This window comes from Cherax quadricarinatus, chromosome 26, assembly GCF_038502225.1.
Source record: "Cherax quadricarinatus isolate ZL_2023a chromosome 26, ASM3850222v1, whole genome shotgun sequence".
In the NCBI taxonomy this organism is placed as follows: Eukaryota; Metazoa; Arthropoda; class Malacostraca; order Decapoda; family Parastacidae; genus Cherax; species Cherax quadricarinatus.
Genome location: NC_091317.1, coordinates 26,601,586 through 26,627,091, shown reverse-complemented (window position 1 = coordinate 26,627,091; position 25,506 = coordinate 26,601,586). Strand labels below are relative to the sequence as shown.

Sequence of the window (25,506 nt, the reverse complement as noted above, 5' to 3'; positions counted from 1 at the left end):
AAGACAGAGGCAGTTATTGCATATAATTTATTTAGTATTTATTTATTTTATTTATTTTATGTCTTTGCAAACAGTACATTGAGATTTTGTATTTACAATAGTGGGTTGCAATGCAAAGAGAGCCTCTATTATGCCTAGGCATTATGGGCCAACTTAACATTATTGGCTTACAGACTACTTAACACTAAGGATTATATCATAGTTGTACAGTAGGATAGTAATTATTTCGTAGTTGTTGAGTAGATTATTAATTATAAGTGAATCAAAAATGCTTTTTGTGAAAACAGTGATTCAGTTATATCCCTGTCAACAAACGATAAAAGGTTCAAAGCGATTATTGAAGTTATGATGTGGGAGTACATAAGTGAGCATGTGTATACTGAGTATTTAGCGTTTAGTCTAGGGTGATTAAGTGGCTTTTGAGAAGAGTCTTAAATTGATTTTCAGACCGGGTTACTTTAATATCTTCTGGTTATGAATTCCATATTTTGGGGCCCTTTATGTGCATAGAGTTTTTACACAGTGTGATATGGACACGAGGTATATCAAATAGAGATCTGTGTCTTGTGTTGTGATCAAGTGTCTTGTTTAGGTTGGTGAGGAGAAGTTTGAGTGGAGGGTTTATATTTGCGTGTATTGTTCTGTGTATGTAGTAGGCACATGAATAAGTATGGATGTTCTTAATGGTGAGCAGATTCAGACTTGAAAACTGGTGGAGTATGCTGGCGGGAGTGGGAATTTGTTATCATTCTTACTGCTACCTTTTTCTGGGTTATTAGGGGGTTTTAGGTTATTGGATGTTGTTGAACCCCATGCACAAATTCCATATATAAGATAAGGATATATGAGTGAATGATACAGTGCCAGCCAGGAGAGCTGATTGTGGAACGTAGTACCTCCCACTCCTGCTGTGAAAGTGCTGGCCAACTCTAGCGAATATCTCTTAATTGGGAAAGCAGCTGCCACCTACCCTGGGAATTTAGAGCCGTAAGTGTACACTGCTGCATCATATGAGAGCTAGAGTTGAGAGCAGGTATGTGAGCTTTCCAGCATAGAAGAAAAGAGGAACAAACCTGAATCATCGGAACTTCTTAAGAAGTATAGAAAAATGCGTTACTGGGTGGAGGTACAAGAGTGGTAAATTAAGAGATATTACCAGTTATGATGCGGGAGTTGAAGGGTCTTAATGAGGTCGACTGTTATATAAATTATATTTTCTAATATCAGTAATTATTCTGTACGTTTCCGATCTCCAACAAAGAAGCAGAGATTGACTCAGCCCGGCTAAGACCGCGAGCGAATACAATTTAAAAGGGGAAAGAAAAAAAGGGGAGACAGGAATCAGGGGTTAAAGAAAACAATCAACACTCGAGCTGGTAGTTAAACCAGTGGTGTACCTGTGATATACCCGTGTTTAGTTTTGGGAGTTTCTCTGCCCCTTGGTGCCCAGGTAGGGCCAGACTTTTTTCTCGATTACCTTTTTAACTAAGCTGTTCTGATAGTGGCTCGCTGGTCCAAATATCCATCACAGCCTGATTGATCTGCCACTTGGCGAAGGCAGTAATCCAGTTTCCTTTTGAAAACTACACTTGTTCTGGAAATATTTTTGATTACTGGTAGCAGATTGAAGAGTTTTACAAGATGGAAAGTTTAAAGAGAACAGGCTGAATTATTAGTTACAAATTAATTCTAAAGTTATGTATCTAGAAAAAACAAGTAGTCGATGGTAAAATAACTTTTTCCAAAGCACAAGAAATTCTAACAATTTACAAATAGCGCTAGTAAGAGCAATAGACCCATAATGCGAAGTGCTTTGGCCCGTGGTACCCATTTTTCAGAAAGCAAGAACTGCTCCAAGTTTCCACTTCAGGGGTAATGCACCCTCGGACCATACAGTATCCCACTAAAAATGAAATAAATGGAAGGTTATTGCGGTTGGGTGTAAGTGTTGGAACTTATTAACATGAATATCGTCTGTTATTATTAGTGTGTGTTAACACACATAGGATAGATGTAAACATTATGGGATGGGTTATCAGGGCAGCTTCCTCGTCATTATAATAATTTCAGTAGGGTCTCCTACTTCTTTTGTCTGCAATGGTAAGTCGGGGGCGCAAGGTTAAGTGTGTTCATGCCTGCCATTTTTTTTATTTTCTTCCAAACTGTGCTCATAGAAGTAGTGGCATTCATGGTGGTAACACAAGCACGCCTTCAAGATCGTGTGGCATTTTGTACAAAGCGACGTGCATGGCTTCTTGCGTTTTTGTAAGCTAGAAATCTTTTTTTTTTTTTTTGGTACTCTTGTACTGGTAGCAACCCCACGGAAAACGTTTCAAACGAACTGCTGGAGTCTTAACCTGAGAATACAAGCATTGCTGATAATGTTTGCCTGAGGTTCAGGGGATAGCGAGCAAGCTGCAGGTTAAACGGAGGTGGTGAAGGAAAAGTGATGCAATAACTCGTATGTAGGGTGATCAGGAAGAGGAGCGTAAAGAGCCATATACCGAGTACAAAATGTCCAATTTGTGCGTTCAAATTGCTACTGGGCTGGGCGAGACGGGGAAGTGGATGTAAGAGTGAGAAGTAATGAGAAAAGCGAAATGATTACTGTCTCGTTTATTACAGTTCAGTCAAAAAATCGTTTATTACAGTCCAGTCAAATTTAAACGATGTGGAAGATAAGGAAATAGATAAACTTATTCATGAGAGCTTGCGAATACGGGATATACAGTACTAGTCATTGAAGTGGAAAACACTCGACATAGTTGTGCTCTACCCTGGAACATTTATCGACGAGATAAAAAGTTATACTGGCCTGGCAACTAGAAGTGGTATATCTCAGGACTCTGTATGGTAACTGGCTGCATTCTATGTGCCTTTTAGGATTGTGTGGTAGTCGGTTTTGTGTCCGTGGTGCCCTTGCACCGTGTGGTCTTGAGGGCCGAGTTTGTCGGACATTTTTTGTGTTGACGAATTAATATGGGCAGGAGTAAGTCGTTGACACAAAGAGACAATTGCATAAATCACTGGATTACGTAACTCAGGCTATCAAACGAAGGAAATATTAGAAGCCAGCGATGTGTGTGATCGTCCAGTGTGAATCTGGTTACATCTGTTTCTTGAAAAAGCGTTCATGACATACCCACACCAAATGCACTTCCAGGGAAGCCTAGAAAAAAATCTTCATTAATGTTTCTTATAATAAAGTACTTAGAAATGATCTGTCATCATTACATTGAATTTTTTACTCAGTGTGGTGCAAAGTTTATATGTAAAACTGTGGTTCTTGCCACACTGTGAATGGCTGCACAAAACCATTCACGGTGTGATTGGCTTCGTGAGTGTGTAGTATACTTCCTCGATAAGTGACCAGGTAATCCTAAACATGAACCCTATTGAGACTAAAGAGATAAAGAGAGATCTACTAGGGAAAGGATATCATCCCATGCCCACGGCTTTAGGACGCCATCCGTAAGTCGTGTGGGAATTTACCCCATAAAATCCTGAAGAACATGTGTGTTAATCATTTCCTAGGCGGTGGAAGGGGTGTCCTAAAGCGTAATAGACGACCTATCGTGTAGTAGTAGTGTCAACAGAGATTAAATATTTACTAATAAGGCTGTTAATGTCTTGCCACACCCAGCTTTTCAAGGTAGTGCTAGGCTCATCCCTCTTACACAGTAGGGGAGGGGAAGGATAAGGATACGGAGAGGAGGAAAATAAGGAAAGAGAGGAGTAGGAAAGTAGGAAAAGGAGGAGAAAGAAAGGAGAGGAAGGGAAAGGAAGAGCAACAAAGAAACGGGGAGGAGGATGAAGTTAGGAAGAGGAAAAATACTTGAAAAAGGTTGAGTAAGTGTCCATGGTGTGTTAAAAATTGTGTGAGGGAGAGTGTCACAGTGTTACGGTGACCGTATTTGAGTCCAGAAGAAAATCACAGAAAAAGTGTTCTACAGAGTGTGCTGCAAAGTGTGTTTCAAAGTGCCACTAAATTTATTAGAACATATGTCCTTGTGCGATTCTTATTTCACAATATTATTGGAGGATTCAACAAAGGCTTCAGAAAATTTACTGGTGAAAAACAATAACACAATGATAATACGCTGATTAAACAAAGAGATCTGAGGCACTGTGTTTCTTGTGGAACCAAAGACACTGAATCAGTGTTTCCTGTGATACGAGAGGCAGTGAATCTCTGTTTCTTGTAGAGCCATAGGCATTGAATCAGTGCTACTTGTGGAACCAGAGACAATGATTCAGTGTTTATTGTGGCACCAGAGGCACCAAATCAGTGCTTCTTGTGGAACTATAGGCACTGAATCAATGTTTCTTGTAGAACCAGAGGCAGTAAACTAATGTATTGTTTTCTTGAGGCCCCAAACACCAGAAATAGGTATTGTGGTGGCGGTAGAATCAGAAGTCAGACAGAAATACAGTGTCTTGAAGCACCAGAGACACTAGGTGAATTTGTTTCTGGGATCACACACGAGAATAAGATAGAATCAGATGTCAGACTACGTCTTATGAACACGGGAAGTAACGTAAGGCCTGTAGCATCTGGTCATAAACAAAGTCAGTTATATAGATAGATCAACAGAGCAAGCCAAATGCACAGCAAACACAGCAGGGATAGATTTCTCTACCCATGTATTCCTTCACCATTTATTTACAATATTTACAAAGTTAAGATATTAATTAGTAGTACAATAATTAGACAGCCAAGAACCATTCAAAGAAATGAGTGGTTTCAACCAGAGTAGGCGAGAGACTGCCTAACACCCAGGCAGACAGATGTGACATCACCTTGGTTGGAGAAGCGTGGTCTCAGTGATTGGTGGGTTGAACTCGATAACTGCTATACTTCGAACTGCCAGCTTGTTGGTCTAGAGAGCATGTCAGTGGTTGTGTGATGAACGTCGAATAAAGAGTAATATACTCGACTTGCGCCAAACTCCCATCCAAAGACCGCTGTAATGGATGGGGAAAATACATCCCTCAAATGGGTAGCGTGCCACCATGGAATTGCCAATCCTCTCATACCATCCAAACCAACGTATTGTTTTCTAGTTGAAACCAGAGGTTAAATTCAGACACACTAAGGTATTGTGATTATTGTAGATATATAGGCCGGACTAAAGTGTTGTCTTGCTGGTGAAACAAGAGGCGAGACTAGGGTATTATGTTGGGTTCTTGATAATGTATGAAGTGGTGGTGTAAGCAAGAATGATGAAGACAGAGATGGAGGCAGTGATGAAAACAATGATGAAGTGATGATGGAAACAGTTAAGGAGTCGGTGATGAAAAAAGGTGGTGATGATGGCAGTAGTTATGATACAAGTAGTGATGATAGACGTGGTGATGATGACACTAGGTGGTGATTCAGGTGGTGATTACAGAGATGATGAGGGAGGTGGTGATGATGGGTTGTGATAATAAAAGCGCTGATGATGGAGGTGGTGATGACAGTGGTGGTGATGATTGAGACAGTGATGATGGAGGCAGTGATGATGGAGGCAGTGATGATGGAGGCAGTGATGATGGAGACAGTGATGATGGAAACAGTGATGATGGAAACAGTGATGATGGAAACAGTGATGATGGAGACAGTGATGATGGAGACAGTGATGATGGAAACAGTGATGATGGAGACAGTGGTGACGGAAGCAGTGATGATTGAGACAGTGATGATGGAGGCAGTGATGATGGAGGCAGTGATGATGGAGGCAGTGATGATGGAGGCAGTGATGATGGAGGCAGTGATGATGGAGGCAGTGATGATGGAGACAGTGATGATGGAGACAGTGATGATTGAGACAGTGATGATGGAGGCAGTGATGATGGAGGCAGTGATGATGGAGACAGTGATGATGGAGGCAGTGATGATTGAGACAGTGATGATGGAGGCAGTGATGATTGAGACAGTGATGATGGAGGCAGTGATGATGGAGACAGTGATGATGGAAACAGTGATGATGGAAACAGTGATGATGGAGACAGTGGTGACGGAAGCAGTGATGATGGAGACAGTGATGATGGAGGCAGTGATGATGGAGGCAGTGATGATGGAAACAGTGATGATGGAAACAGTGATGATGGAAACAGTGATGATGGAAACAGTGATGATGGAGACAGTGGTGACGGAAGCAGTGATGATGGAGACAGTGATGATGGAGGCAGTGATGATGGAGGCAGTGATGATGGAGGCTTGCGGGGTACACTAGGGTGAAGGAGAGGAACCTTCGACCTTCTCCACGACGCCTGCAAGATTGAAGGAATAACGATCCTGGAGGTGGGGGAGGGAGATGGGATGAAGGGAGAGAAGAAGGGGGGGAGGAGGGAAAGGTGTCTCTATCCCCCCTACCTGTCTGGAGGGGGAGGGAGCGAGGGAGGGAGGGTGGGTGGAGGGGAGTGAAGAGAGGGGAGATAAGGGGAGGGAAGAGGGAATAGTGTCTCCACCACGTGCCTGAAGAAGGGAGGGGAGATAAGGGGAGGAGGAGGGAATGGTGTCTCCACCATGTGCCAGAAGAAGGGAGGGAGAGGATGTCTGTCTTCACCATGTGCCTGGAGGAGGGAGGGGGAAGACGACTGTCTCCAACACCTGCCTGGAGGAGGGAGGGGGAGGATGTCTGCCTCCAACACCTGCCTGAACAAGGGTGGGGGAGGATGTCTGTCTTCCCCACCTGCCTGGAGGAGAGAGAGGAGGACGTCTGTCTTCCCCACCTGCCTGGAGGAAGCAGGGGGAGGACGTCTGTCTTCCCCACCTGCCTGGAAGGAGGGGGAGGACGTCTGTCTTCCCCATCTACCTGGAGGAGGGAGGGGGAGGTCGTCTGTCTTCCCCATTTGCCTGGAGGAAGGAGGGGGAGGTCGTCTGTCTACCCCACCTGCCTGGAGGAAGGAGGGGTAGGACGTCTGTCTTCCCTATCTGGGTGGATATGGGAGGGGGAGGAGGCTGTCTTCCCCACCTACCTAGAGGAGGGAGAAGGAGGACGTCTGTCTTCCCCACCTGCCTGAAGAAGGGAGGACGTCTGTCTTCCCCACCTGCCAGAAGGAGGGAGGGGGAGGACGTCTGTCTTCCCCACCTGCCTGGAGGAAGGAGGACGTCTGTCTTCCCCACCTGCCATGAGAAGGGAGGGGGAGGACGTCTGTCTTCCCCACCTGCCTGGAGGAGGGAGGGGGAGAACGTCTGTCTTCCCCACCTGCCTGGAGGAGGGAGGGGAGGACGTCTGCCTTCCCCACCTGCCTGGAGGAGGGAGGGGGAGGACGTCTGTCTTCCCCACCTGCCTGGAGAAAGCAGGGGGAGGACGTCTGTCTTCCCCACCTGCCTGGAAGGAGGGGGAGGACGTCTGTCTTCCCCATCTACCTGGAGGAGGGAGGGGGAGGTCGTCTGCCTTCCTCATTTGCCTGGAGGAAGGAGGGGTAGGACGTCTGTCTTTCCCACCTACCTAGAGGAGGGAGAAGGAGGACGTCTGTCTTCCCCACCTGCCTGAAGGAGGGAGGACGTCTGTCTTCCCCACCTGCCTGGAGGATGGAGGGGGAGGACGTCTGTCTTCCCCACCTGCCTGGAGGAGGGAGGGGGAGGACGTCTGTCTTCCCCACCTGCCTGGAGGAGGGAGGGGGAGGACGTCTGTCTTCCCCACCTGCCTGGAGGAGGGAGGGGGAGGACGTCTGTCTTCCCCACCTGCCTGGAGGAGGGAGGGGGAGGACGTCTGTCTTCCCCACCTGCCTGGAGGAGGGAGGGGGAGGACGTCTGTCTTCCCCACCTGCCTGGAGGAGGGAGGGGGAGTATAACACACACTATCACTATCCTTCACTGCTCTTCACGACATCTACCATACAATCATCTGTTTATTTTCTCACCCAGTTATGTATATGTCTTTCCGAATAGGTAAAACTAGCGATTTTGGCTTAAATAGCAACGCTCTTCTTGCCAAATAAGGCAAGCGAAAATTTGTGTATGATTAATTTCGCAAAAATTATTCTGAACTCAAAGAAAAAAAAATATTTCACTGTTTGTTTATTATTAAATTATTGTAAACTTATCTAAAATATATTTAGTTGGATTTGGCTAAATTAAATTGCACTTGTTATAATAAGGTTAGGTAAGTTTCCTAAGTTGTTGTTTTTTATATTTTTTTTTTGGGTACAAAATTATTAATTTTTAAACATATTCCTTTAAACATATAAGAGAAAATTTTAGAAAAGACTTAATTGTAAATGAGTTCTTGCTAATTGACCAGTTTTACTTATTCGGCACGACATATATGTATATATATATATATATATATATATATATATATATATATATATATATATATATATATATATATATATATATATATATATATATATGTATACTTATACATATATATATATAATATATATATATATATATATATATATATATATATATATATATATACATCAGTATATATATATATATATATGTATATATATATGTATGTACAAATATATATGAATGTATATGTATATATATATATATATATATATATATATATATATATATATATATATACATATATATATATGTATATATATATATATATATATACATATATATATATATATATATATATATATATATATATATATATATATATATATATATATATATATATATATATATATATATGCAAAACAACCACTCTGAAAGAATAGATTAATTCCAAGCGCTTTCGTGACTACTCACATTATGTGCCAGTCTGGCAGAACAGACCCTAATTTCTTGAAGTGGAACCACGACACTTAAGACAATCCAAACCATTCGTATGTGAACCCGGTTTTAGGTTATACACAATATAAACGAATCGAGTTTGAATTACCCGCAACTTACAGATTTTTACTTCATATAATAATAATCATAATAATTTAGAAAGGATACTTAATTACATTAAGTATCCTTTTTAAATTATTATAATTTTTATTATTATTATTATTATTATTATTATTATTATTATTATTATTATTATTATTAATATTATTATTATTATTATTATCATTATTATTATTATTATAATTATTATTATTATTATTATTATTATTATTATTATTATTATTATTATTATCATTATTATTATTATCATTATTATTATTATTATTATTATCATTATTATTATTATTATAATTATTATTATTATTATTATTATTATTATTATTATTATTATTATTATTATTATTATTATTATTATCATTATTATTATTATTATTATTATCATTATTATTATTATTATTATTATTATTATTATTATTATTATTATTATTATTATTATTATTATTATTATTATCATTATTATTATTATCATTATTATTATTATTATTATTATTATTATTATTATTATTATTATTATTATTATTATTATCATTATTATTATCATCATTATTATCATTATTATTATTATTATTATCATTATTATTATTATTATTGTTATTATTATTATTATTATTCCTGGGAGGCTAGACCACAATGGTCATAATTGCTTAGGGAATCGAATGCAGTCAGATTCGGTCCAAGGAAGTTAACGTTGGACTGAATTCCCTGGATCAAAATCCCTTCACTGATACAAAATTCTGGCGAAGGACTTAACAAGATTACTCAGATAAACCTTCTCAGAATTAAGATTTTTTCCAATTATGGCTAAGGTATAGGATTTATTAGATTAAAGAATTCTAGAATTATATTAGAGAGTTATAGTCATGACCTTATTATTGCCTTGCCTTAGTGGGATTGTTTACTTTGAAACAGTTCACTTTGAAACAGTTCATTTTGAAACAGTTCATTTTGAAACAGTTAACTTAGAAATAGTTAACTTTGAAATAGTTCACTTTGAAATAGTTCACTCTGAAATAGCTCACTTTGAAACAGTTAACTTAGAAATAGTTCACTTTGAAACAATTCACTCTGAAACTGTTCGCTCTGAAATAGCTCACTTCGAAATAGTTCACTCTGAAACAGTTCACTTTGAAATAGTTGTTTCTCTTCTCTGGAGTTCTCATTAGCGGACCTTGATTGGTGGTGTTGTGGGTCATTATCTGCCTCTGCCTCTCCTGTGTTTCCATTAGTCTTTTTACTCTACTTTTACCTTGACACAAATATATAATCAAACCAGCATATTTTTTTTTATTTTGCGTAACAGTACTTTCAGACTCCTGAAAATACAACAGAAAGGGAGGGGAATGATTTTCTATTTTTTAGCTAAAATACGTGTAAATTTTACCTTATCCCTAGTAATGGCCCTCGTATTGTAGATAGTCGTAATGCCCCTCGTATTGTAGATAGTCTTAATGACCCTCGTGTAGTAGATAATCTTTTTAGTATGATAATAAGATGTTATCTTCATTATAGAATAATAAGAAAATATTATAACCTTTATATTATAATAATAAGGTAAAAGGACCCCAATGGAAATAAGTCACTCTGTCTGACTTTTTTGGGTTATCCTAGGTTCTCTACACATATGCTGCTATGTATGATAATTCTATGTAACTGTATTGTGTATACCTGAATAAATTTACTTACTTACTTACTTACTTACACTAATTCACAGAAACGTTGACATCAGATTTTAGTAAGGAATCTTGAAAAAAATTATCATTCTACCCATAACCTCGGAGAAGTGGATAAAAAGGCTTCAAGGAAGAATGTTTGGATTTCTTCCTGAAGTCGTTTGAATATTCCACTTCCCCTACCACCCCATCTTTTCATTCTTTTTTACCAATAGGAATATTTTATTATATAATATGGTACAAAAAGGTTTAAGAGATACATTGTTGATATAAAGATTTCATATACAGTACATGAGATGTGAGAGATACATGTCTAGCACATATTGTTACATGTTTGTCACTGATTATAATGCGAAAATCTCATCCAGCTCTTCAGAACTGGAGCGCGTGCTCAAAATACAGCAGGCATTACCCCTCTGAACAGCAGCGCTGAGTCACTGGAACAGAAAATTAGCTGCCCTGGGATCCCTAGTTACCCTGATGAGTCTTTTGCCTAGCTCCTTAAGGAATTTAGATGCACTCTTTCCCCATGAGCCAAGGGTTTCTGAGCCTATGGGAGCAAACATATAATGATGGGCAAGTTCTCCATATTTTCTAGACTTTTAGGACTCCCTGAGGCTGGCGGCTGCCCCTCCTTCCTCCCTGGTGTATTGGAGATAGGTATCAGCCAAGGTAGATGCACATGTGTAGTCCCACACTACCTGCTTACCATCTGTCCAGGCTTGAAGTGTGATACCATCTGGACGCTTCTGGCTGCCATCAGATCTGCATAGTTGGGGTGGCTCCCTTACTGCTGGGCATCCGGCTGTTGTGAGGCTCCTCTTGATAATGTTATTAACCTCCTCATGTCTTGCAATCTTTCCTTCGGATTTACGGCACACAAGACCATGGTACCCGAATCGGTCTGCTGCTTCACTGCCACAAATGCATCTGTGTTCGGCGAGAATAGGGGCGGCAAGTCGAAGGGCAACACCAATGCGGATGGTCTGTGTGTCGGTGTGTGTGTGTACTCACCTATTTGTGGTTGCAGGGGTTGAGTCTTAGCTCCTGTGTGTGTGTGTGTGTGGGTGTGTGTGTGTGTGTGTGTGTGTGTACTCACCTAGTTGTACTCACCTAGTTGAGGTTGCGGGGGTCGAGTCCGAGCTCCTGGCCCCGCCTCTTCACTGATCGCTACTAGGTCACTCTCCCTGAGCCGTGAGCTTTATCATACCTCTGCTTAAAGCTATGTATGGATCCTGCCTCCACTACATCGCTTCCCAAACTATTCCACTTACTGACTACTCTGTGGCTGAAGAAATACTTCCTAACATCCCTGTGATTCATCTGTGTCTTCAGCTTCCAACTGTGCCCCCTTGTTACTGTGTCCAATCTCTGGAACATCCTGTCTTTGTCCACCTTGTCAATTCCTCTCAGTATTTTGTATGTCGTTATCATGTCCCCCCTATCTCTCCTGTCCTCCAGTGTCGTCAGGTTGATTTCCCTTAACCTCTCCTCGTAGGACATACCTCTTAGCTCTGGGACTAGTCTTGTTGCAAACCTTTGCACTTTCTCTAGTTTCTTCACGTGCTTGGCTAGGTGTGTGTGTGTGTGTGTGTGTGTGTGTGTGTGTTTGTTTGTGTGTGTGTGCAAAACAAGCCACTAGTGACTAGAACATAATTAGAACATTATTAGAATGCTAAACACTAGCTCTAGGCCTTTCTGATTTCTCTGCTCTACAGGAGCTATGCAGTATTAACCCTTAACTAATATTTTTAATTTATCTCTTCAAACAGGTGTAGTGTCTGATATGTGGAAGATGGCTAATGTAATTCTTATTTTTAAAACAGGGGACAAGTCGTTACCGTCAAATTACCGCCCAATAAGCCTGACCTCAATTGTAGGCAAATTACTAGAGTCAATTATAGCTGAGATTATAAGAAGCCATCTCGATAAGCATAGCTTGATTAATGATACTCAGCATGGATTCACAAGAGGCCAGTTTTGTCTAACTAATTTATTAACTTTCTTCAGTAAAGCTTTTGAGGCTGTTGACCACGATAATGAATTTGATATTATTTACTTAGATTTTAGTAAGGCTTTTGATAGAGTTCCGCACCATAGACTGTTAAAGAAAGTGGCAGCTCATGGAATTGGGGGAAAAGTGCTCTCGTGGATCGAGTCATGGCTCACAGACAGGAAGCAGAGAGTGTCCATAAATGGGGTTAAATCCGAGTGGGGATCTGTAACAAGTGGCTTTCCACAGGGATCAGTCTTGGGCCCATTGTTGTTTATAATATATATCAATGATCTTGATGAGGGAATTACTAGTGATATGAACAAATTCGCCGATGACACAAAGATAGGTAGGATAATTGATTCAAACGTAGATGTTATGGAACTTCAGGAGGATTTAAACAAACTCTATTCTTGGTCAGAAAAGTGGCAGATCCAGTTCATTGTAGATAAATGCAAGGTTCTGAAGCTCGGGAGTGTCCATAACCCTAGCACTTATAAGTTAAATGATGTAGAACTTAGCCATACAGATTGCGAAAAGGACTTGGGGGTTATGGTGAGCAGCAACCTTGGTTTAGAAAGACACGTAAGCAAACACTATGACATATATATTAGAAAACGTTTCGGTCCTGGGACCTTGATCAAGATCCCAGGACCGAAACGTTTTCTAAATATGTCATAGTGTTTGCTTACGTGTCTTTCTAAACCAACTTGTCGGTATTTATTACCAAGGTTTATACCAGCAGCAACCTTAAACCAAGACAGCAATGCCTAAGAGTACGTAATAAGGCAAATAGATTACTGGGATTTATATCAAGAAGTGTAAGCAACAGAAGTCCAGAGGTCATACTGCAGCTTTATACATCATTAGTAAGGCCTCACCTAGATTATGCAGCTCAATTCTGGTCTCCATATTACAGAATGGACATAAATTCGTTAGAAAACATTCAGCGTAGGATGACTAAATTAATACATAGCATTAGAAATCTTCCTAATGAAGAAAGATTGAAGACTCTTAAAATTACATTCACTTGTTAGACGAAGAATGAGGGGAGACCTGATCGAAGTGTATAAGTGGAAGATAGGTATTAATAATGGGATATTAATAAGGTCTTGAGGATATCTCTCCAAGAGAGAACCCGCAGTAATGGATTTAAATTAGATAAATTTAGATTTAGAAAGGACATAGGAAAGTATTGGTTTGGAAATAGGGTAGTTGATGAGTGGAACAGTCTACCTAGTTGGGTTATTGAGGCTAGGACTTTGGGTAGTTTCAAATTTAGGTTGGATAAGTACATGAGTGGGAGGGGTTGGATCTGAGTGGGACTTTCACATCAGAGCTTATTTCTTGGGTGGCATTGAAAATCGGGTTGCTAGTTAGTTTTAGTTTAATATGTTTATTATGCACCCCATACCCATCCTGTGGGCGGTAGTCAAAAGATTACAGAGGTACATAATGGGTCCAGGGACTGGGCCTCAAAGTTTTGATAGCTGAGCAAGTTACAGAGGTAATGAATTCACAATTTACAAAGGTAATGAACTCACAATTTACAAAGGTAATGAACTCCAGGTAGGTCTAGTCACAATCATGACAAGTTACAAAGGTATTTACAGATTACAGAGGTACACAATGGGTCCAGGGACCGGGCTCCAAAGTTTTGATGGCTGAACTAGGTACAAGGTAATGAACTCACAAGTTACAAAGGTAATGAACTCACAAGTTACAAAGGTAATGAATACTGTAAGAATGGTTACTTACGTTTATACATGGCTGCAATCATGAACAAATTTTAGAGTAATGAGCAATTCACACTTCCACACCCGGTCACAACTGTAGTGAGTTATTGGTGCAAATGTTGATTGCTGAGTCTCTCTCTCTCACACACACACACACACACACACATACAAACATACACACACACATTCATATTCACACACACACACACACACACACACACACACACACACACACACACACACACACACACACACACACACACACACACACACACACACACACACACACATACACAAACTCATACACACACACGCACACACTCATATACACACACACACTCATACACACACACACACTCACACACACACACACACACACACACACACACACACACACACACACACACACACACACACTCACACACTCATACACATACACACAAACACACACACACACACACACACACACACACACACACACACACACACACACACACACACACACACACACACACACACACACACACACACACACACACATGCACATATGTGGTAATGCTTTATTTACAGCTAGCAAAGTCAGGGTATTTCTCCAGAATGGTCTGTAATATACCACTGTGGATAAAATACTTAGCCATTTCTTGAACACTTCTGAGTGAGTTGTTTCTAAATTCATTAATTTTATCGCACTCCAGTACATAATGACGCAGGGTGTGACAATAATCCATCTGGCAAAGTTTACATTTCGTTTGGTCTACATCTGGTGGTGGTGATTTAACCTGCCAAAGATACTTGTAACCCAGCCGGAGCCGGGCGGTAGTGACATCCAAGAGTCTGCTTATTTTGTTGGATGCACCATAGACATGTGGCTCCTCCTGCATGATAGAATGATGATAGATGGACTCACTGGTGTCAATCTCCCTGAGCCTTAAGTCCATAAAATTCAGCTGAAGTTCTTTTCGTATTATTGTTCTCAAACTACTACCTGACAAGCCAAGATTGTAATCTACTCCCTCTTTGAAAGCATACAGCTTAGCCAATTTATCAGTTCTATCATGCATCTGAAGACCAATGTGAGATGGAATCCACAGCATGTGCACTCTGACTCCACTGTCCACAATCCTACCATACCTGTGTCTGGCTTCTGACACAAGCATGCCACAATTTATGCTTAATGAGTTGAGAGCATTTATGGATGACAGAGAATCAGTTACAATTAAACTGTCAATCTTTGATACATAGATGCATTTCAGTGCAAGGAGTATGGCAAACAGTTCTGTCTGAAGGGTAGAGGCCCAATTATTGATGCGTGCTCCAATTTCTTTAAGAGAGCCATCACTCTGTACGACAACAGCAGCACTACCAGCTGCACCAGTGGATTGGTGAACAGAACCATCAACGTAAATAATTTGCGAGAGTGTGTGCTGTGTGACTAAGTTATCAATACAGCTTAAGGCCTCATGTTTGGCTTCAAGGCGAAGTTTTGGTTGTGATTTAAGAAGTAGTTTGGGGGGAAATGGAGGAATGGTAGTTTGGAATGGGGTAATATTCCATGGAGCGGAGAAGTGCCGCTGTTGCCTTACTTGACATAGATCATGTATCTGATTCATGCGGAGGTCGGTTCCAGTCTTTTCGATCCATCTGGAGGAGTGTTCACCAGTGCTGAGGAAAGTTTGGAGGGCTTCTGTGCAGGGGTTTGAATGAGCTTGCCTGAGCATATTAACCCCAATTAGGATATTTCTTTCAGTAACACGATCTCTGATGCTTGGAATATCAAGTTCTTTTTGCATATTTAAAATTTTGGCAGTACGAGGGCATCCTAGGATGATCCTCATTGCTTCGTTCTGCAGTTTTTCCAGCCCTCCAAGCTTCCAGTCAGACACAAGAGCAAGTAGTGGCGCAGCATAATCAACCAATGATCTAATATAAGCAAGATACATCATTTTCACAATTTTAACATTAGCACCATACCTGGGGTGAAGCCCTGCCACAACTCTAAGTGCTCTTAGTCGTTCTTTGTATTGGCGACAAAGTCTTGTTACAACAGGTCCAAGTAGTGGAACCTCAAAGCCTAGATACCTGTATCTGCTTACATATTCTAGAAGAGACCCATCATGCAATTGGATCTGACGAACTGTGCCTCTCTGTTGAGGAGGACGCCTATTGAGTATCTTTGTTTTATCAGTAGAGATTATCAACCCCAGGTCCTGACACGAGGCTAGTACATGATTAAGAATGTTTTGGGTGTTGGAGAATCCGGTGGTGTGAATCATTATATCATCAGCAAAACTAATCACATAATTATGGGGCTGACTAGGCATAGCATTAAGTAATGCATTAATTAGAATATTGAACAGTGTGGGACTGAGCAAATGTTTTGTTAGTGGGATGAATTGTAAAGGACCTGCCTAGTATGGGCCAACAGGCCTGCTGCAGTGATCCTCCTTTCTTATGTTCTTATGTTCTTATGTTAAACTGTCCAAACGTAGATCTACGTTTTTTCAACATTTGAAAGTATGTAAAAAAATGTAGATCTACTTTTGGAGCACTACGCATGTGAACATAGATCTGTTTGGACAGTTTAAGGGTTAAAAGAGTTGCAGCAGGTAGGTTGAAGAGATTTTTATCAGAGGAAAGAGTGTGATGTGCCCAGTGTGGGCCGTGTTGCAGGCACTTCACACTCCTTCCTCAGAGAGAACCTTCCCCTCAACCTAACTCCTGCAACTCATGCAAAACTGCATAGCTCCTGAAAAAATACAGAAGTGCGAAAAGCCCAGAGCTAATGTTTTCCATCGCCTACTGGCTTGTTTTGCATTGTTCAAATCCCTTGTTTGCGACTGTTGTGCAAACAAGGGATTTATTTGCACAACAGTCGGCAGATTTAGCAAATAAATGGAATAAGTGGAAGATTACTTAAAGCTGTTAAGAGTTTTAATGAGGATAGTGAGGCTCGGGTTAGAGTATGCAGAAGAGAGGGAGATTATTTTCCAGTAAAAGTAGGTCTTAGACAGGAATGTGTGATCTCACCATGGGGTTTTAAAATAAGTGAATGCGAGGGCGTGGGAGAGGTGTGGGATGAAGTTACAAGAATCTTATACAAAGCGGGAGCTGACATGAGGGCACGGTGACACTGTGACACGGTTCTCGGGGGAGATTCTGAAGAGAAGTTGCAAAGATTGGTAGACTAATTTGGGAGAGTATGTAAAAGAATGAAATTAAAAGTGAACATAGGAAAGAGCAAAGTGATGAGAGTAACAAAAAATTTAGGTAATGAAAGATGGGGGTATCAGACTGGAAGAAGGAAGTGAATATGGTCAGAATTTGGGAGTGGATCTGTCGGTAGACGGGTCTATGAAAGATGAAATGAACCATATAATTGACAAGAGGAAAAAGTTGGGTAGTACAATGAGGCATCTGTGAAGACAGAACATTATCAGTAGAGGCAAAAAGGGGAATGTATGAAAGTATAGGGGTACCAACATTCTTATATATGTTTGAAGCATGGTATTTAAATGTGGCAGCAAGGAAGCTGAAGACAGTGGAGATATCGTTTCTGAGGGCAATGTATGGTGTGAATATTACGCAGAGAATCTGTAGTTTGGAGATTAAAAGTGGATGTAAAGTTACTAAAAGTATTATTCAGAGGACTGAAAAGGGGTTGTTGAGATGATCTGGACACTTACAGAAGATGGAGCAAATTAGGCTAACTTTGAAGGTGTATAAATCTGTATCTGAAGAAAGGAGGGGAAGGGGGCGTCCTAGAAAAGGAACAAAGGACGTTTTGAATGTATGGGGTTCGGACATCCAACAGGCGCGTGCGAGCGTGTTAGGAGTTAATAAAGGCAAATGGTACTTATAACTCGACGTGGTGTTGGAGTGTGAGCAAATAATATTTATGAAGGGAGTCAGGGAAACTGGTTAGCGGGACGTGAATCCTGGAGTTGGGAAGTACAATGCCTGCACGCTGAAGGATGGGTTGGGAATATTGCAGTTTGGAGATTATTCTAAGCTGTAATGATGGCGTACCTCTAGCAAGACAGTAACGGAGTGATAATGAAAGTGTTTCTTCTTTTCCGGGTCACCCTACCTCGGTGGGAGACCACCACTGAGGTAGGGTATATATGTTTATATTTTTATTAAAAATGGCAGGAAAGACGCTATATTAAAATTTAAAATTTGATAATGATTCGGTGAGTCAATGCCTGTCTGTTGGAAAAGTATTCTTAGTAACACAATTATAACTCTAGGAAACTAAATGGGGGTCTAACTTGAGGCGAGGCGTCTGCTAATCCTGTGCTTTACTATAATAATGTGAAGGCTATAAAATATTTGACAACCCAACTCCAGGTAATATGGACAGGTACTACTATATAGTACGTTCACTACACAATGTTTATAGTTAACTGCTCACTACCAACAGCCCAACTGCTTGTTTGATATATAAGCTCTTGTGTTTTTTCAAGCCACTGTCAATACTTTATAAAAATTCATAATAACATTGTTGCAACTGGTTCAGGAAATAAGTGGGGTTGGAAGTCTTCGCCAAGAATGTTCTTGGGAAGGCTTCTTCCACAGGCTCTGTTAGTACACTCTGAGAAAAGAAATTAAAATTAAATAGTGAAAATGAGTTACTTGCGGGAACACACACAACTCTTCTACCAAATAATAAAGCCGTGATTGTGTCTCCAGCCCCTCAAGAGAGAGTCGGTGCAATATTGGAGCGTTCCCAGATTTCGCTTAATGAGGGACAGTCCCCATTTTTATACAATTCAAAAGAGACTCTTGTCGGTGCTTATTTAATGGAGAGTTTTTTGAAGAGGAAGGCAGTGGGGAAGGGAGGGGGGAGGGTGAAGTGGGAAGGCATTCGTTTTAGTGAATGTTATTGAAGTATGTTCGTAAAGAAAATCTTCTCCATTGTTTGTTTAAAGGGGATTGCTCAAAGTGTTGATTTGTGGAGGTGTATTTTAAGCACTGTCTTAACCCAGAGGACGATGTTTTTGGCTCTTGTTTGCTTACTATAAGAGAGCTTGTATTCGATAGTACGAAAGTTCCTTTATTAAGAGTGCGAAATATGTTTTATACAACCGTATCTGTTATTTGATAATGTTGTCGAGAAATGAGTTCATTACTTATTGAGTTAATGAGGTAACACTCTTCTTGAGATTAAGTAACACTTTTTGAGATTAAGTAACATTTTCCTTGAAATTAACACTCTTCTTGAATTAAGTAACAGTCTTCTTGAGATGAAGTAACACTGTTCATGGTCACTAATATGCATAACACCTCTCACGTTACCAAACATCCATATAAAATTACAAATGAATCTAAAAGGGAAAGTGAAGAGACAGTAAGAGAAGCAGCGGATATTGCAACCTCAGTCTGAGACTCTCTTCAGCAGACCTCAACCTCAAGCAGATATATTCATTACTCCTCTTACTCTGTTTATTTTCTGTGTTTATTTACACTGTTGACCAGTGTCTTTTACTCCATATTATATGAATCCTTGCGCGATGTAATACTAAACATTACGGTCATATTTTTGAAGTAAATGCGTTAACAACAACAATAATTAATAAAAATAACAATCATAATTACGGTTACTCCTATCCACGTACTATATTCCTCTACTCCGTCCCTCATTTATCTTCTTACACTTGCCTAGCACTGTCTTTTTTTCTTTTGTTATATGCATATATTTAACTTTATATAAACCTGTACCATAGATATTTTGCCCAAGTTAAATCATAGTGCTATTTCCCATGCAATAAGAGTGCGCTTTTAAATGTTCGCTTCAGCCGAGGTCGTTCCACCGGACGAAGACATAGTCACGGAAAATAAAATGCACCCAGTTTTTTTCAAATCGCGTCACAGAGGTTTAATTAAACCGTGTTCACGGTTAATGCACTGACGAAGCACTGTCCCCTGCCCTTGAGGCCGTCTGAAGACGCTTACAACTGTAGTTAATCATTAAAGAATTCTCTGCCTTTCTGGATGATGCTGAGACGTCTTTCAAACATTCCGTGTGTCAAACTCATCCTCTTTACTTAAGTGAATTTCTCACTTACGTACCAGAGTTGAAAAAAGAAATACAGTTCTGCTTGAACAGAAAACGATCAACTGCTGAGGACGTAGAAATAACTATGTCATTCTTTCACTGTTTAAAGTGACTTCACCAGTCACCCATTTGACTGTCATTACAACACTGAAATGTTTTGTCATTAAGAGGACGGGATGCGTGCACTCACGCCCGAACTTAAGGTCATCACAAAAAAAATCAAACTATCTCAAAAGTCTCAATCTACTCCAAAAGCCTTATTCACAAGAGTCTAAATATATTCCAAAAAACTTCCGCTTATTGAAGTGCTTCACTATACTCCGAAAGTTTCAATGTATCTCAAGAGTTTCACCCCATTCCAATATATTCAGTTTATTCCAAGATACTCAGTTTATTTCGATAACTTTAATATATTTTAAGATCTTCAATCTTATCTCTTTTTTTTTATTGTATCAAGAACTTCAACCTATTCCAAAAGCTTTGGACTGACAAAAACTTTCATTCATCCCACTAATTTAATCCATTCCAAGAAACTCAGTTTATTCATTGAGCTTAAATCTACCACGAAAGTTCCCGTGTATCCCAACAGCTACAGATTGTCGAGAGGGTCTCAGTCTATCCCAAGAGTTTCCCTCTATCTCAAGAGCTTAAGCCTATCCAAAGAGTTTTACTCCTTTCCAGCGTGTTCAGTCAAACCCAATGGCTTCAGTCCTTCTCAAGAGCTTCAATCTTTTCAAAGAACTTTGATTTATAACGAATGCTTTAATTTATTTCAGAAGTTCCTCTTTATTCAAAGAGTCTCAATCCACCTAAAAGCTCTTCTCCATTTCAAGAGATTTACTGAGTTCTAATTGATTCCATTAGCTTTAATTTTTTAAAGAATTTCATTTCATCCCAAGAGTTTTAATCCCTCCCAAGAGTTTCATTTCATCTTAAGAGTTATAAATTACTGTAAGAGGTTTCAGTTAACTCCAAGAGCTTCAGTTCATTCTAAGATCATCAAACGATTCGCATATCCTTCATAAATTTCATGAGCTTCAGTGTACTGCAAGAGTTTCAATACATTCTAAGAGCTTCAACAAAATCAAAGAGCCCCAGTCCGCTCCAAGAGCTATCTTTCAGCTTTAACTTGTAAACCTTGGATTCCAACTTTAAGTTCCTTAATCCATTTTTAATCAAGAAATCATGACCAGATTTTTTCTTGTCTCTCAACTTTGGAAGTTTATAGAACTTTTCTGAACGTCTCACAGACTTACTGGAACATAATATATATATATATATATATATATATATATATATATATATATATATATATATATATATATATATATATATATATATATATATATATATATATATATATATATATATGCAATTAGATGTATTTATAATTAATAAAATTTGGGAAGAATTTAATAATACATTGCACATATAAATCTTAATTCTTGGGTAGAATAGTTTGTTTGTGGGTTGCCATGAAGGACCTGTTTAGTTGGGCCAGCGGGCCTGCTGCAGTGTTCTCTTTCTTATGAGTCGCGCGTCAGGTGTTGCTTTGTTGTGGGATGTGATGGTGAGGTGTGATCTAGACCCTTTATATGCCTTCCTCTAATGCATTACTTTTATTGTTCCTTGATAATGTGAGTAGTCACGAAAGCGCTTGGAATCTCACTGTTCTTTCACAGTGGATGTTTTGCATGCATATATATATATATATATATATATATATATATATATATATATATATATATATATATATATATATATATATATATATATATATATATATATATATATATATATATATAATATATATATATTTATATATATATATATATATATATATATATATATATATATATATATATATATATATATATATATATGTCGTGCCGAATATGTAAAACTGGTCGATTAGCAAGAACTCATTTAAAATTAAGTCCTTTCTAAAATTTTCTCTTATTCGTTTAAAGATATATTTTTTTCATTAATGTTGATGTAAAAATTTATAATTTTGCACCAAAAGGAACTTAGAAAACTTACCTAACCTTATTATAACAAGCGCAATTTATTTTAGCCTAACCCAACTAAATATATTTTAGATTTGTTTACAATAATTTAATACTAAACAAACACAATGAAATATATTTTTTTCGTTAGGTTCAGAATGAGTTTGGCGAAATTATTGCATACACAAATTTTCACTTGTCCTATATGGCAAGATGAACGTTGCTATTTAAGCCAAGATCGCAGGTTCTACCTATTCGGCACGACATACATACATATATATATATATATATATATATATATATATATATATATATATATATATATATATATATATATATATATATATATATATATATATATATATATATATATATATATGCTTACGTACTGTTAACAGCCAATAACCAAATTACATAAGAAACAAATATTGAAGAGTTTAAGGTATTTTTATATGTTAGTCAAAGAAGTGGAAACTCATAGTCTAGAACTATCAGACTTGCAATATATTTCAGAACCTAAGAGGTTCTAAGAATTTCTGACACTTTGAATAGATGGGAATCTGGTCTCATGTGCTGACGAAAGTTGTATACGAACTGAGTTAAATTTTTGCAATTATCTCTGTACAAACTTGAGTCCACCTTTTGCGGTTTTAAGAGCTTCGCGGACTTTTCTTATTTTATGCTTTTCGTGTTTGTTAGAAGTTTTCCTCTTTTTCTGTTTTCGGAACTTGTGTAACTTCCAAATTGCCTCTCTCTCTCTCTCTCTCTCTCTCTCTCTCTCTCTCTCTCTCTCTCTCTCTCTCTCTCTCGCTCTCTCTCTCTCTCTCTCTCTCTCTCTCTCTTTCTCTTTCTCTTTCTCTCTCTCTCTCTCTCTCTCTCTCTCTCTCTCTCTCTCTCTCTCTCTCTCTGTCTCTTTCTCTCTCTCTCTCTCTCTCATCATAATCATCATCACCAACACAACCACAATGGCATCACAACATAGCCTCATTGACATCACCTAAAAACCAAACTGACATCACGAACACACACGCTCTGACGTCACCAACACAGTCACACTGATCGCTTACACTCCAATACCACCATCACCACCCATTCCAACACCACCAACACCACTATCACTAATACCTCCAACACTGCGTCTGACTCCCTGCCTTCCTCAACAGGCTAAGGAACTACCAGCAAAGGACTTGAGTGGGACGAGCGACCCCTACGTCAGAGTCACACTTCTGCCAGACAAGAAACACAAACTTGAGACCAAGATTAAGAGACGAACACTCCATCCCAAGTGGCATGAGACTTTCTACTTCGAAGGTGAGGGACAGAGAGAGTGCATGTGTGTGATGGCGTATACTTACTACCAGGAGCAAAGCTAATACTGTGGAGCCCCGTCTTCAGTGTGTGTGCACACTAGTTGTGTGTACATTTTATATGTGTACATTCTTGTGTGTTCACTTTCTTGTGAGTGTGCATTCTTGTGTGTGTGTGTGTGTGTACATTTTTGCATATGCTCTTTCTTGTGTGTGTACTTGCATATTTTGCATATATCAACTTCCTCTCTTCCCTACTTCCTTCTTTCATATCTGTATCATATTTCTCTTTTCTTCACTTCTTTACCTAATACACTCTTGCCTTCCTTGCTCCCTCTTATCTACCTACATTATCTCTACATCCACATCTCTTCTCTACTTTCTTAAATTATATCTACGTCTTTTCCTTTCTCTTACCTACCACCCTTCGTTTTCTCTACCTGCCTTTAATTTCCCCTACCTCTCAGATACTTGCCACCATCTCCCTCTCTTCTTCTCTCCCTCTCTATCCCTCCCTCCCTCTCTCTCCCTCCCCTCCCAAGTTCTAGCTTGCATCACTGCCAGACTCGCATAATCAACACTATCTTCGGTCCACAGGGTTTCCTATTCAGAAGCTACAGAGTCGAGTGCTCCACCTTCATGTATTCGACTACGATCGCTTTTCTAGGGACGACTCTATAGGTGAAGTTCACATTCCCCTCTGCCAGGTGAGTCGTTCTGTTTATGGCTGCAGTAACTGAGTGAACTTCAAAAAAGATTTTGGAATGCTTAAAAAGTCTTAGACATGCGAAATTATTTGCGAACATTGTCTCTCAGTTCACAGCAGGGTTCGAAAATACACGCACTGCATCAAAGTCCATAGTACTTCTGCAAGACAACCAATTCACTGCATGTGGCGGGATTTGATGAAATAACTTATCACAAGCCTGGTGCTCCGTGGAATGGGATACACCGCCTAGCTTAGGCTAGGGGCCCATACTTATATCTGGGGTCCGACTGTGTGACAAAAGTACTTCGTACTTTGATGCAGAGTTTGTTGGTTCGAATCCCGCTGTGGATTGAGAGATTCCAAGTGCTTTCGTGACTCCTCACATTATCAAGGAACTATGATAATGTGAGAAGTCACGAAAGCGCTTGGAATTTCACTATTCTTTCACAGTGATTGTTTTGTTTATTCTATAATCACCTGTTTTCTGTGATCTTATTGTATATATATATATATATATATATATATATATATATATATATATATATATATATATATATATATATATATATATATATATATATATATATATATATATATCCTGCGACATATTCTCCCGCGCCTCAAAAGACAGAAAAACGTTCACATTGCCTTATCTACTTAACCAGCGATCCTTTAAAGATCAAGCACCCAGTGGAGCTAGGTGTTATTCGTGATCCGAGGACACTCGTGGTAGTGGCAAGCTCAAGGCCTCTAGAGGCTAGGTGATCTTTGAAGGATCGTTGGTTAAGTAGATAAGGCAATGTGAACGTTTTTTGTTTTTTGAGGTGGGGGAGAATGTGTCGCAGGATCTAATCTCGGCTGGTCGCAGCCGATTCACATGTTTAACAATGTGACACATGTTAATAGTATAATTTTGTAAAAACTTTACAAAATAATAAAGTTTCAGAGGTAAACATTTACAAGAGTTGACTCATGTGCTGCAGCTCCTCGAATCAATACACATTCATTTTGCTACCTTGAAAATCATGATACATTCATTTCACTACCCTGGAAATCGTGTATGATTACCCTTACGGTGTATGATCACCCCTATAGTGTACGATCACTTCCACGGCGTATGATCATCCTTCCCCTCGAAATCTTTCGCCTCGCTTCCCCTTCTTACTCATACGATTCTCCTTT

General features: G+C 39.2%; 1 protein-coding gene across 2 annotated transcripts in view; it reads left to right on the top strand.

Annotated features, from left to right (window-relative positions):
• LOC128691554 (synaptotagmin-7) overlaps window positions 1-25,506 on the top strand; it is a 330,949-nt gene that overhangs the window by 282,228 nt on the left and 23,215 nt on the right. For both annotated transcript variants that reach the window (XM_070088885.1, XM_070088884.1), the window contains 2 exons: window positions 23,472-23,619; window positions 24,213-24,322. In XM_070088885.1, the coding sequence (XP_069944986.1) occupies window positions 23,472-23,619; window positions 24,213-24,322 (258 nt within the window). The remainder of the gene's footprint in view (window positions 1-23,471; window positions 23,620-24,212; window positions 24,323-25,506) is intronic.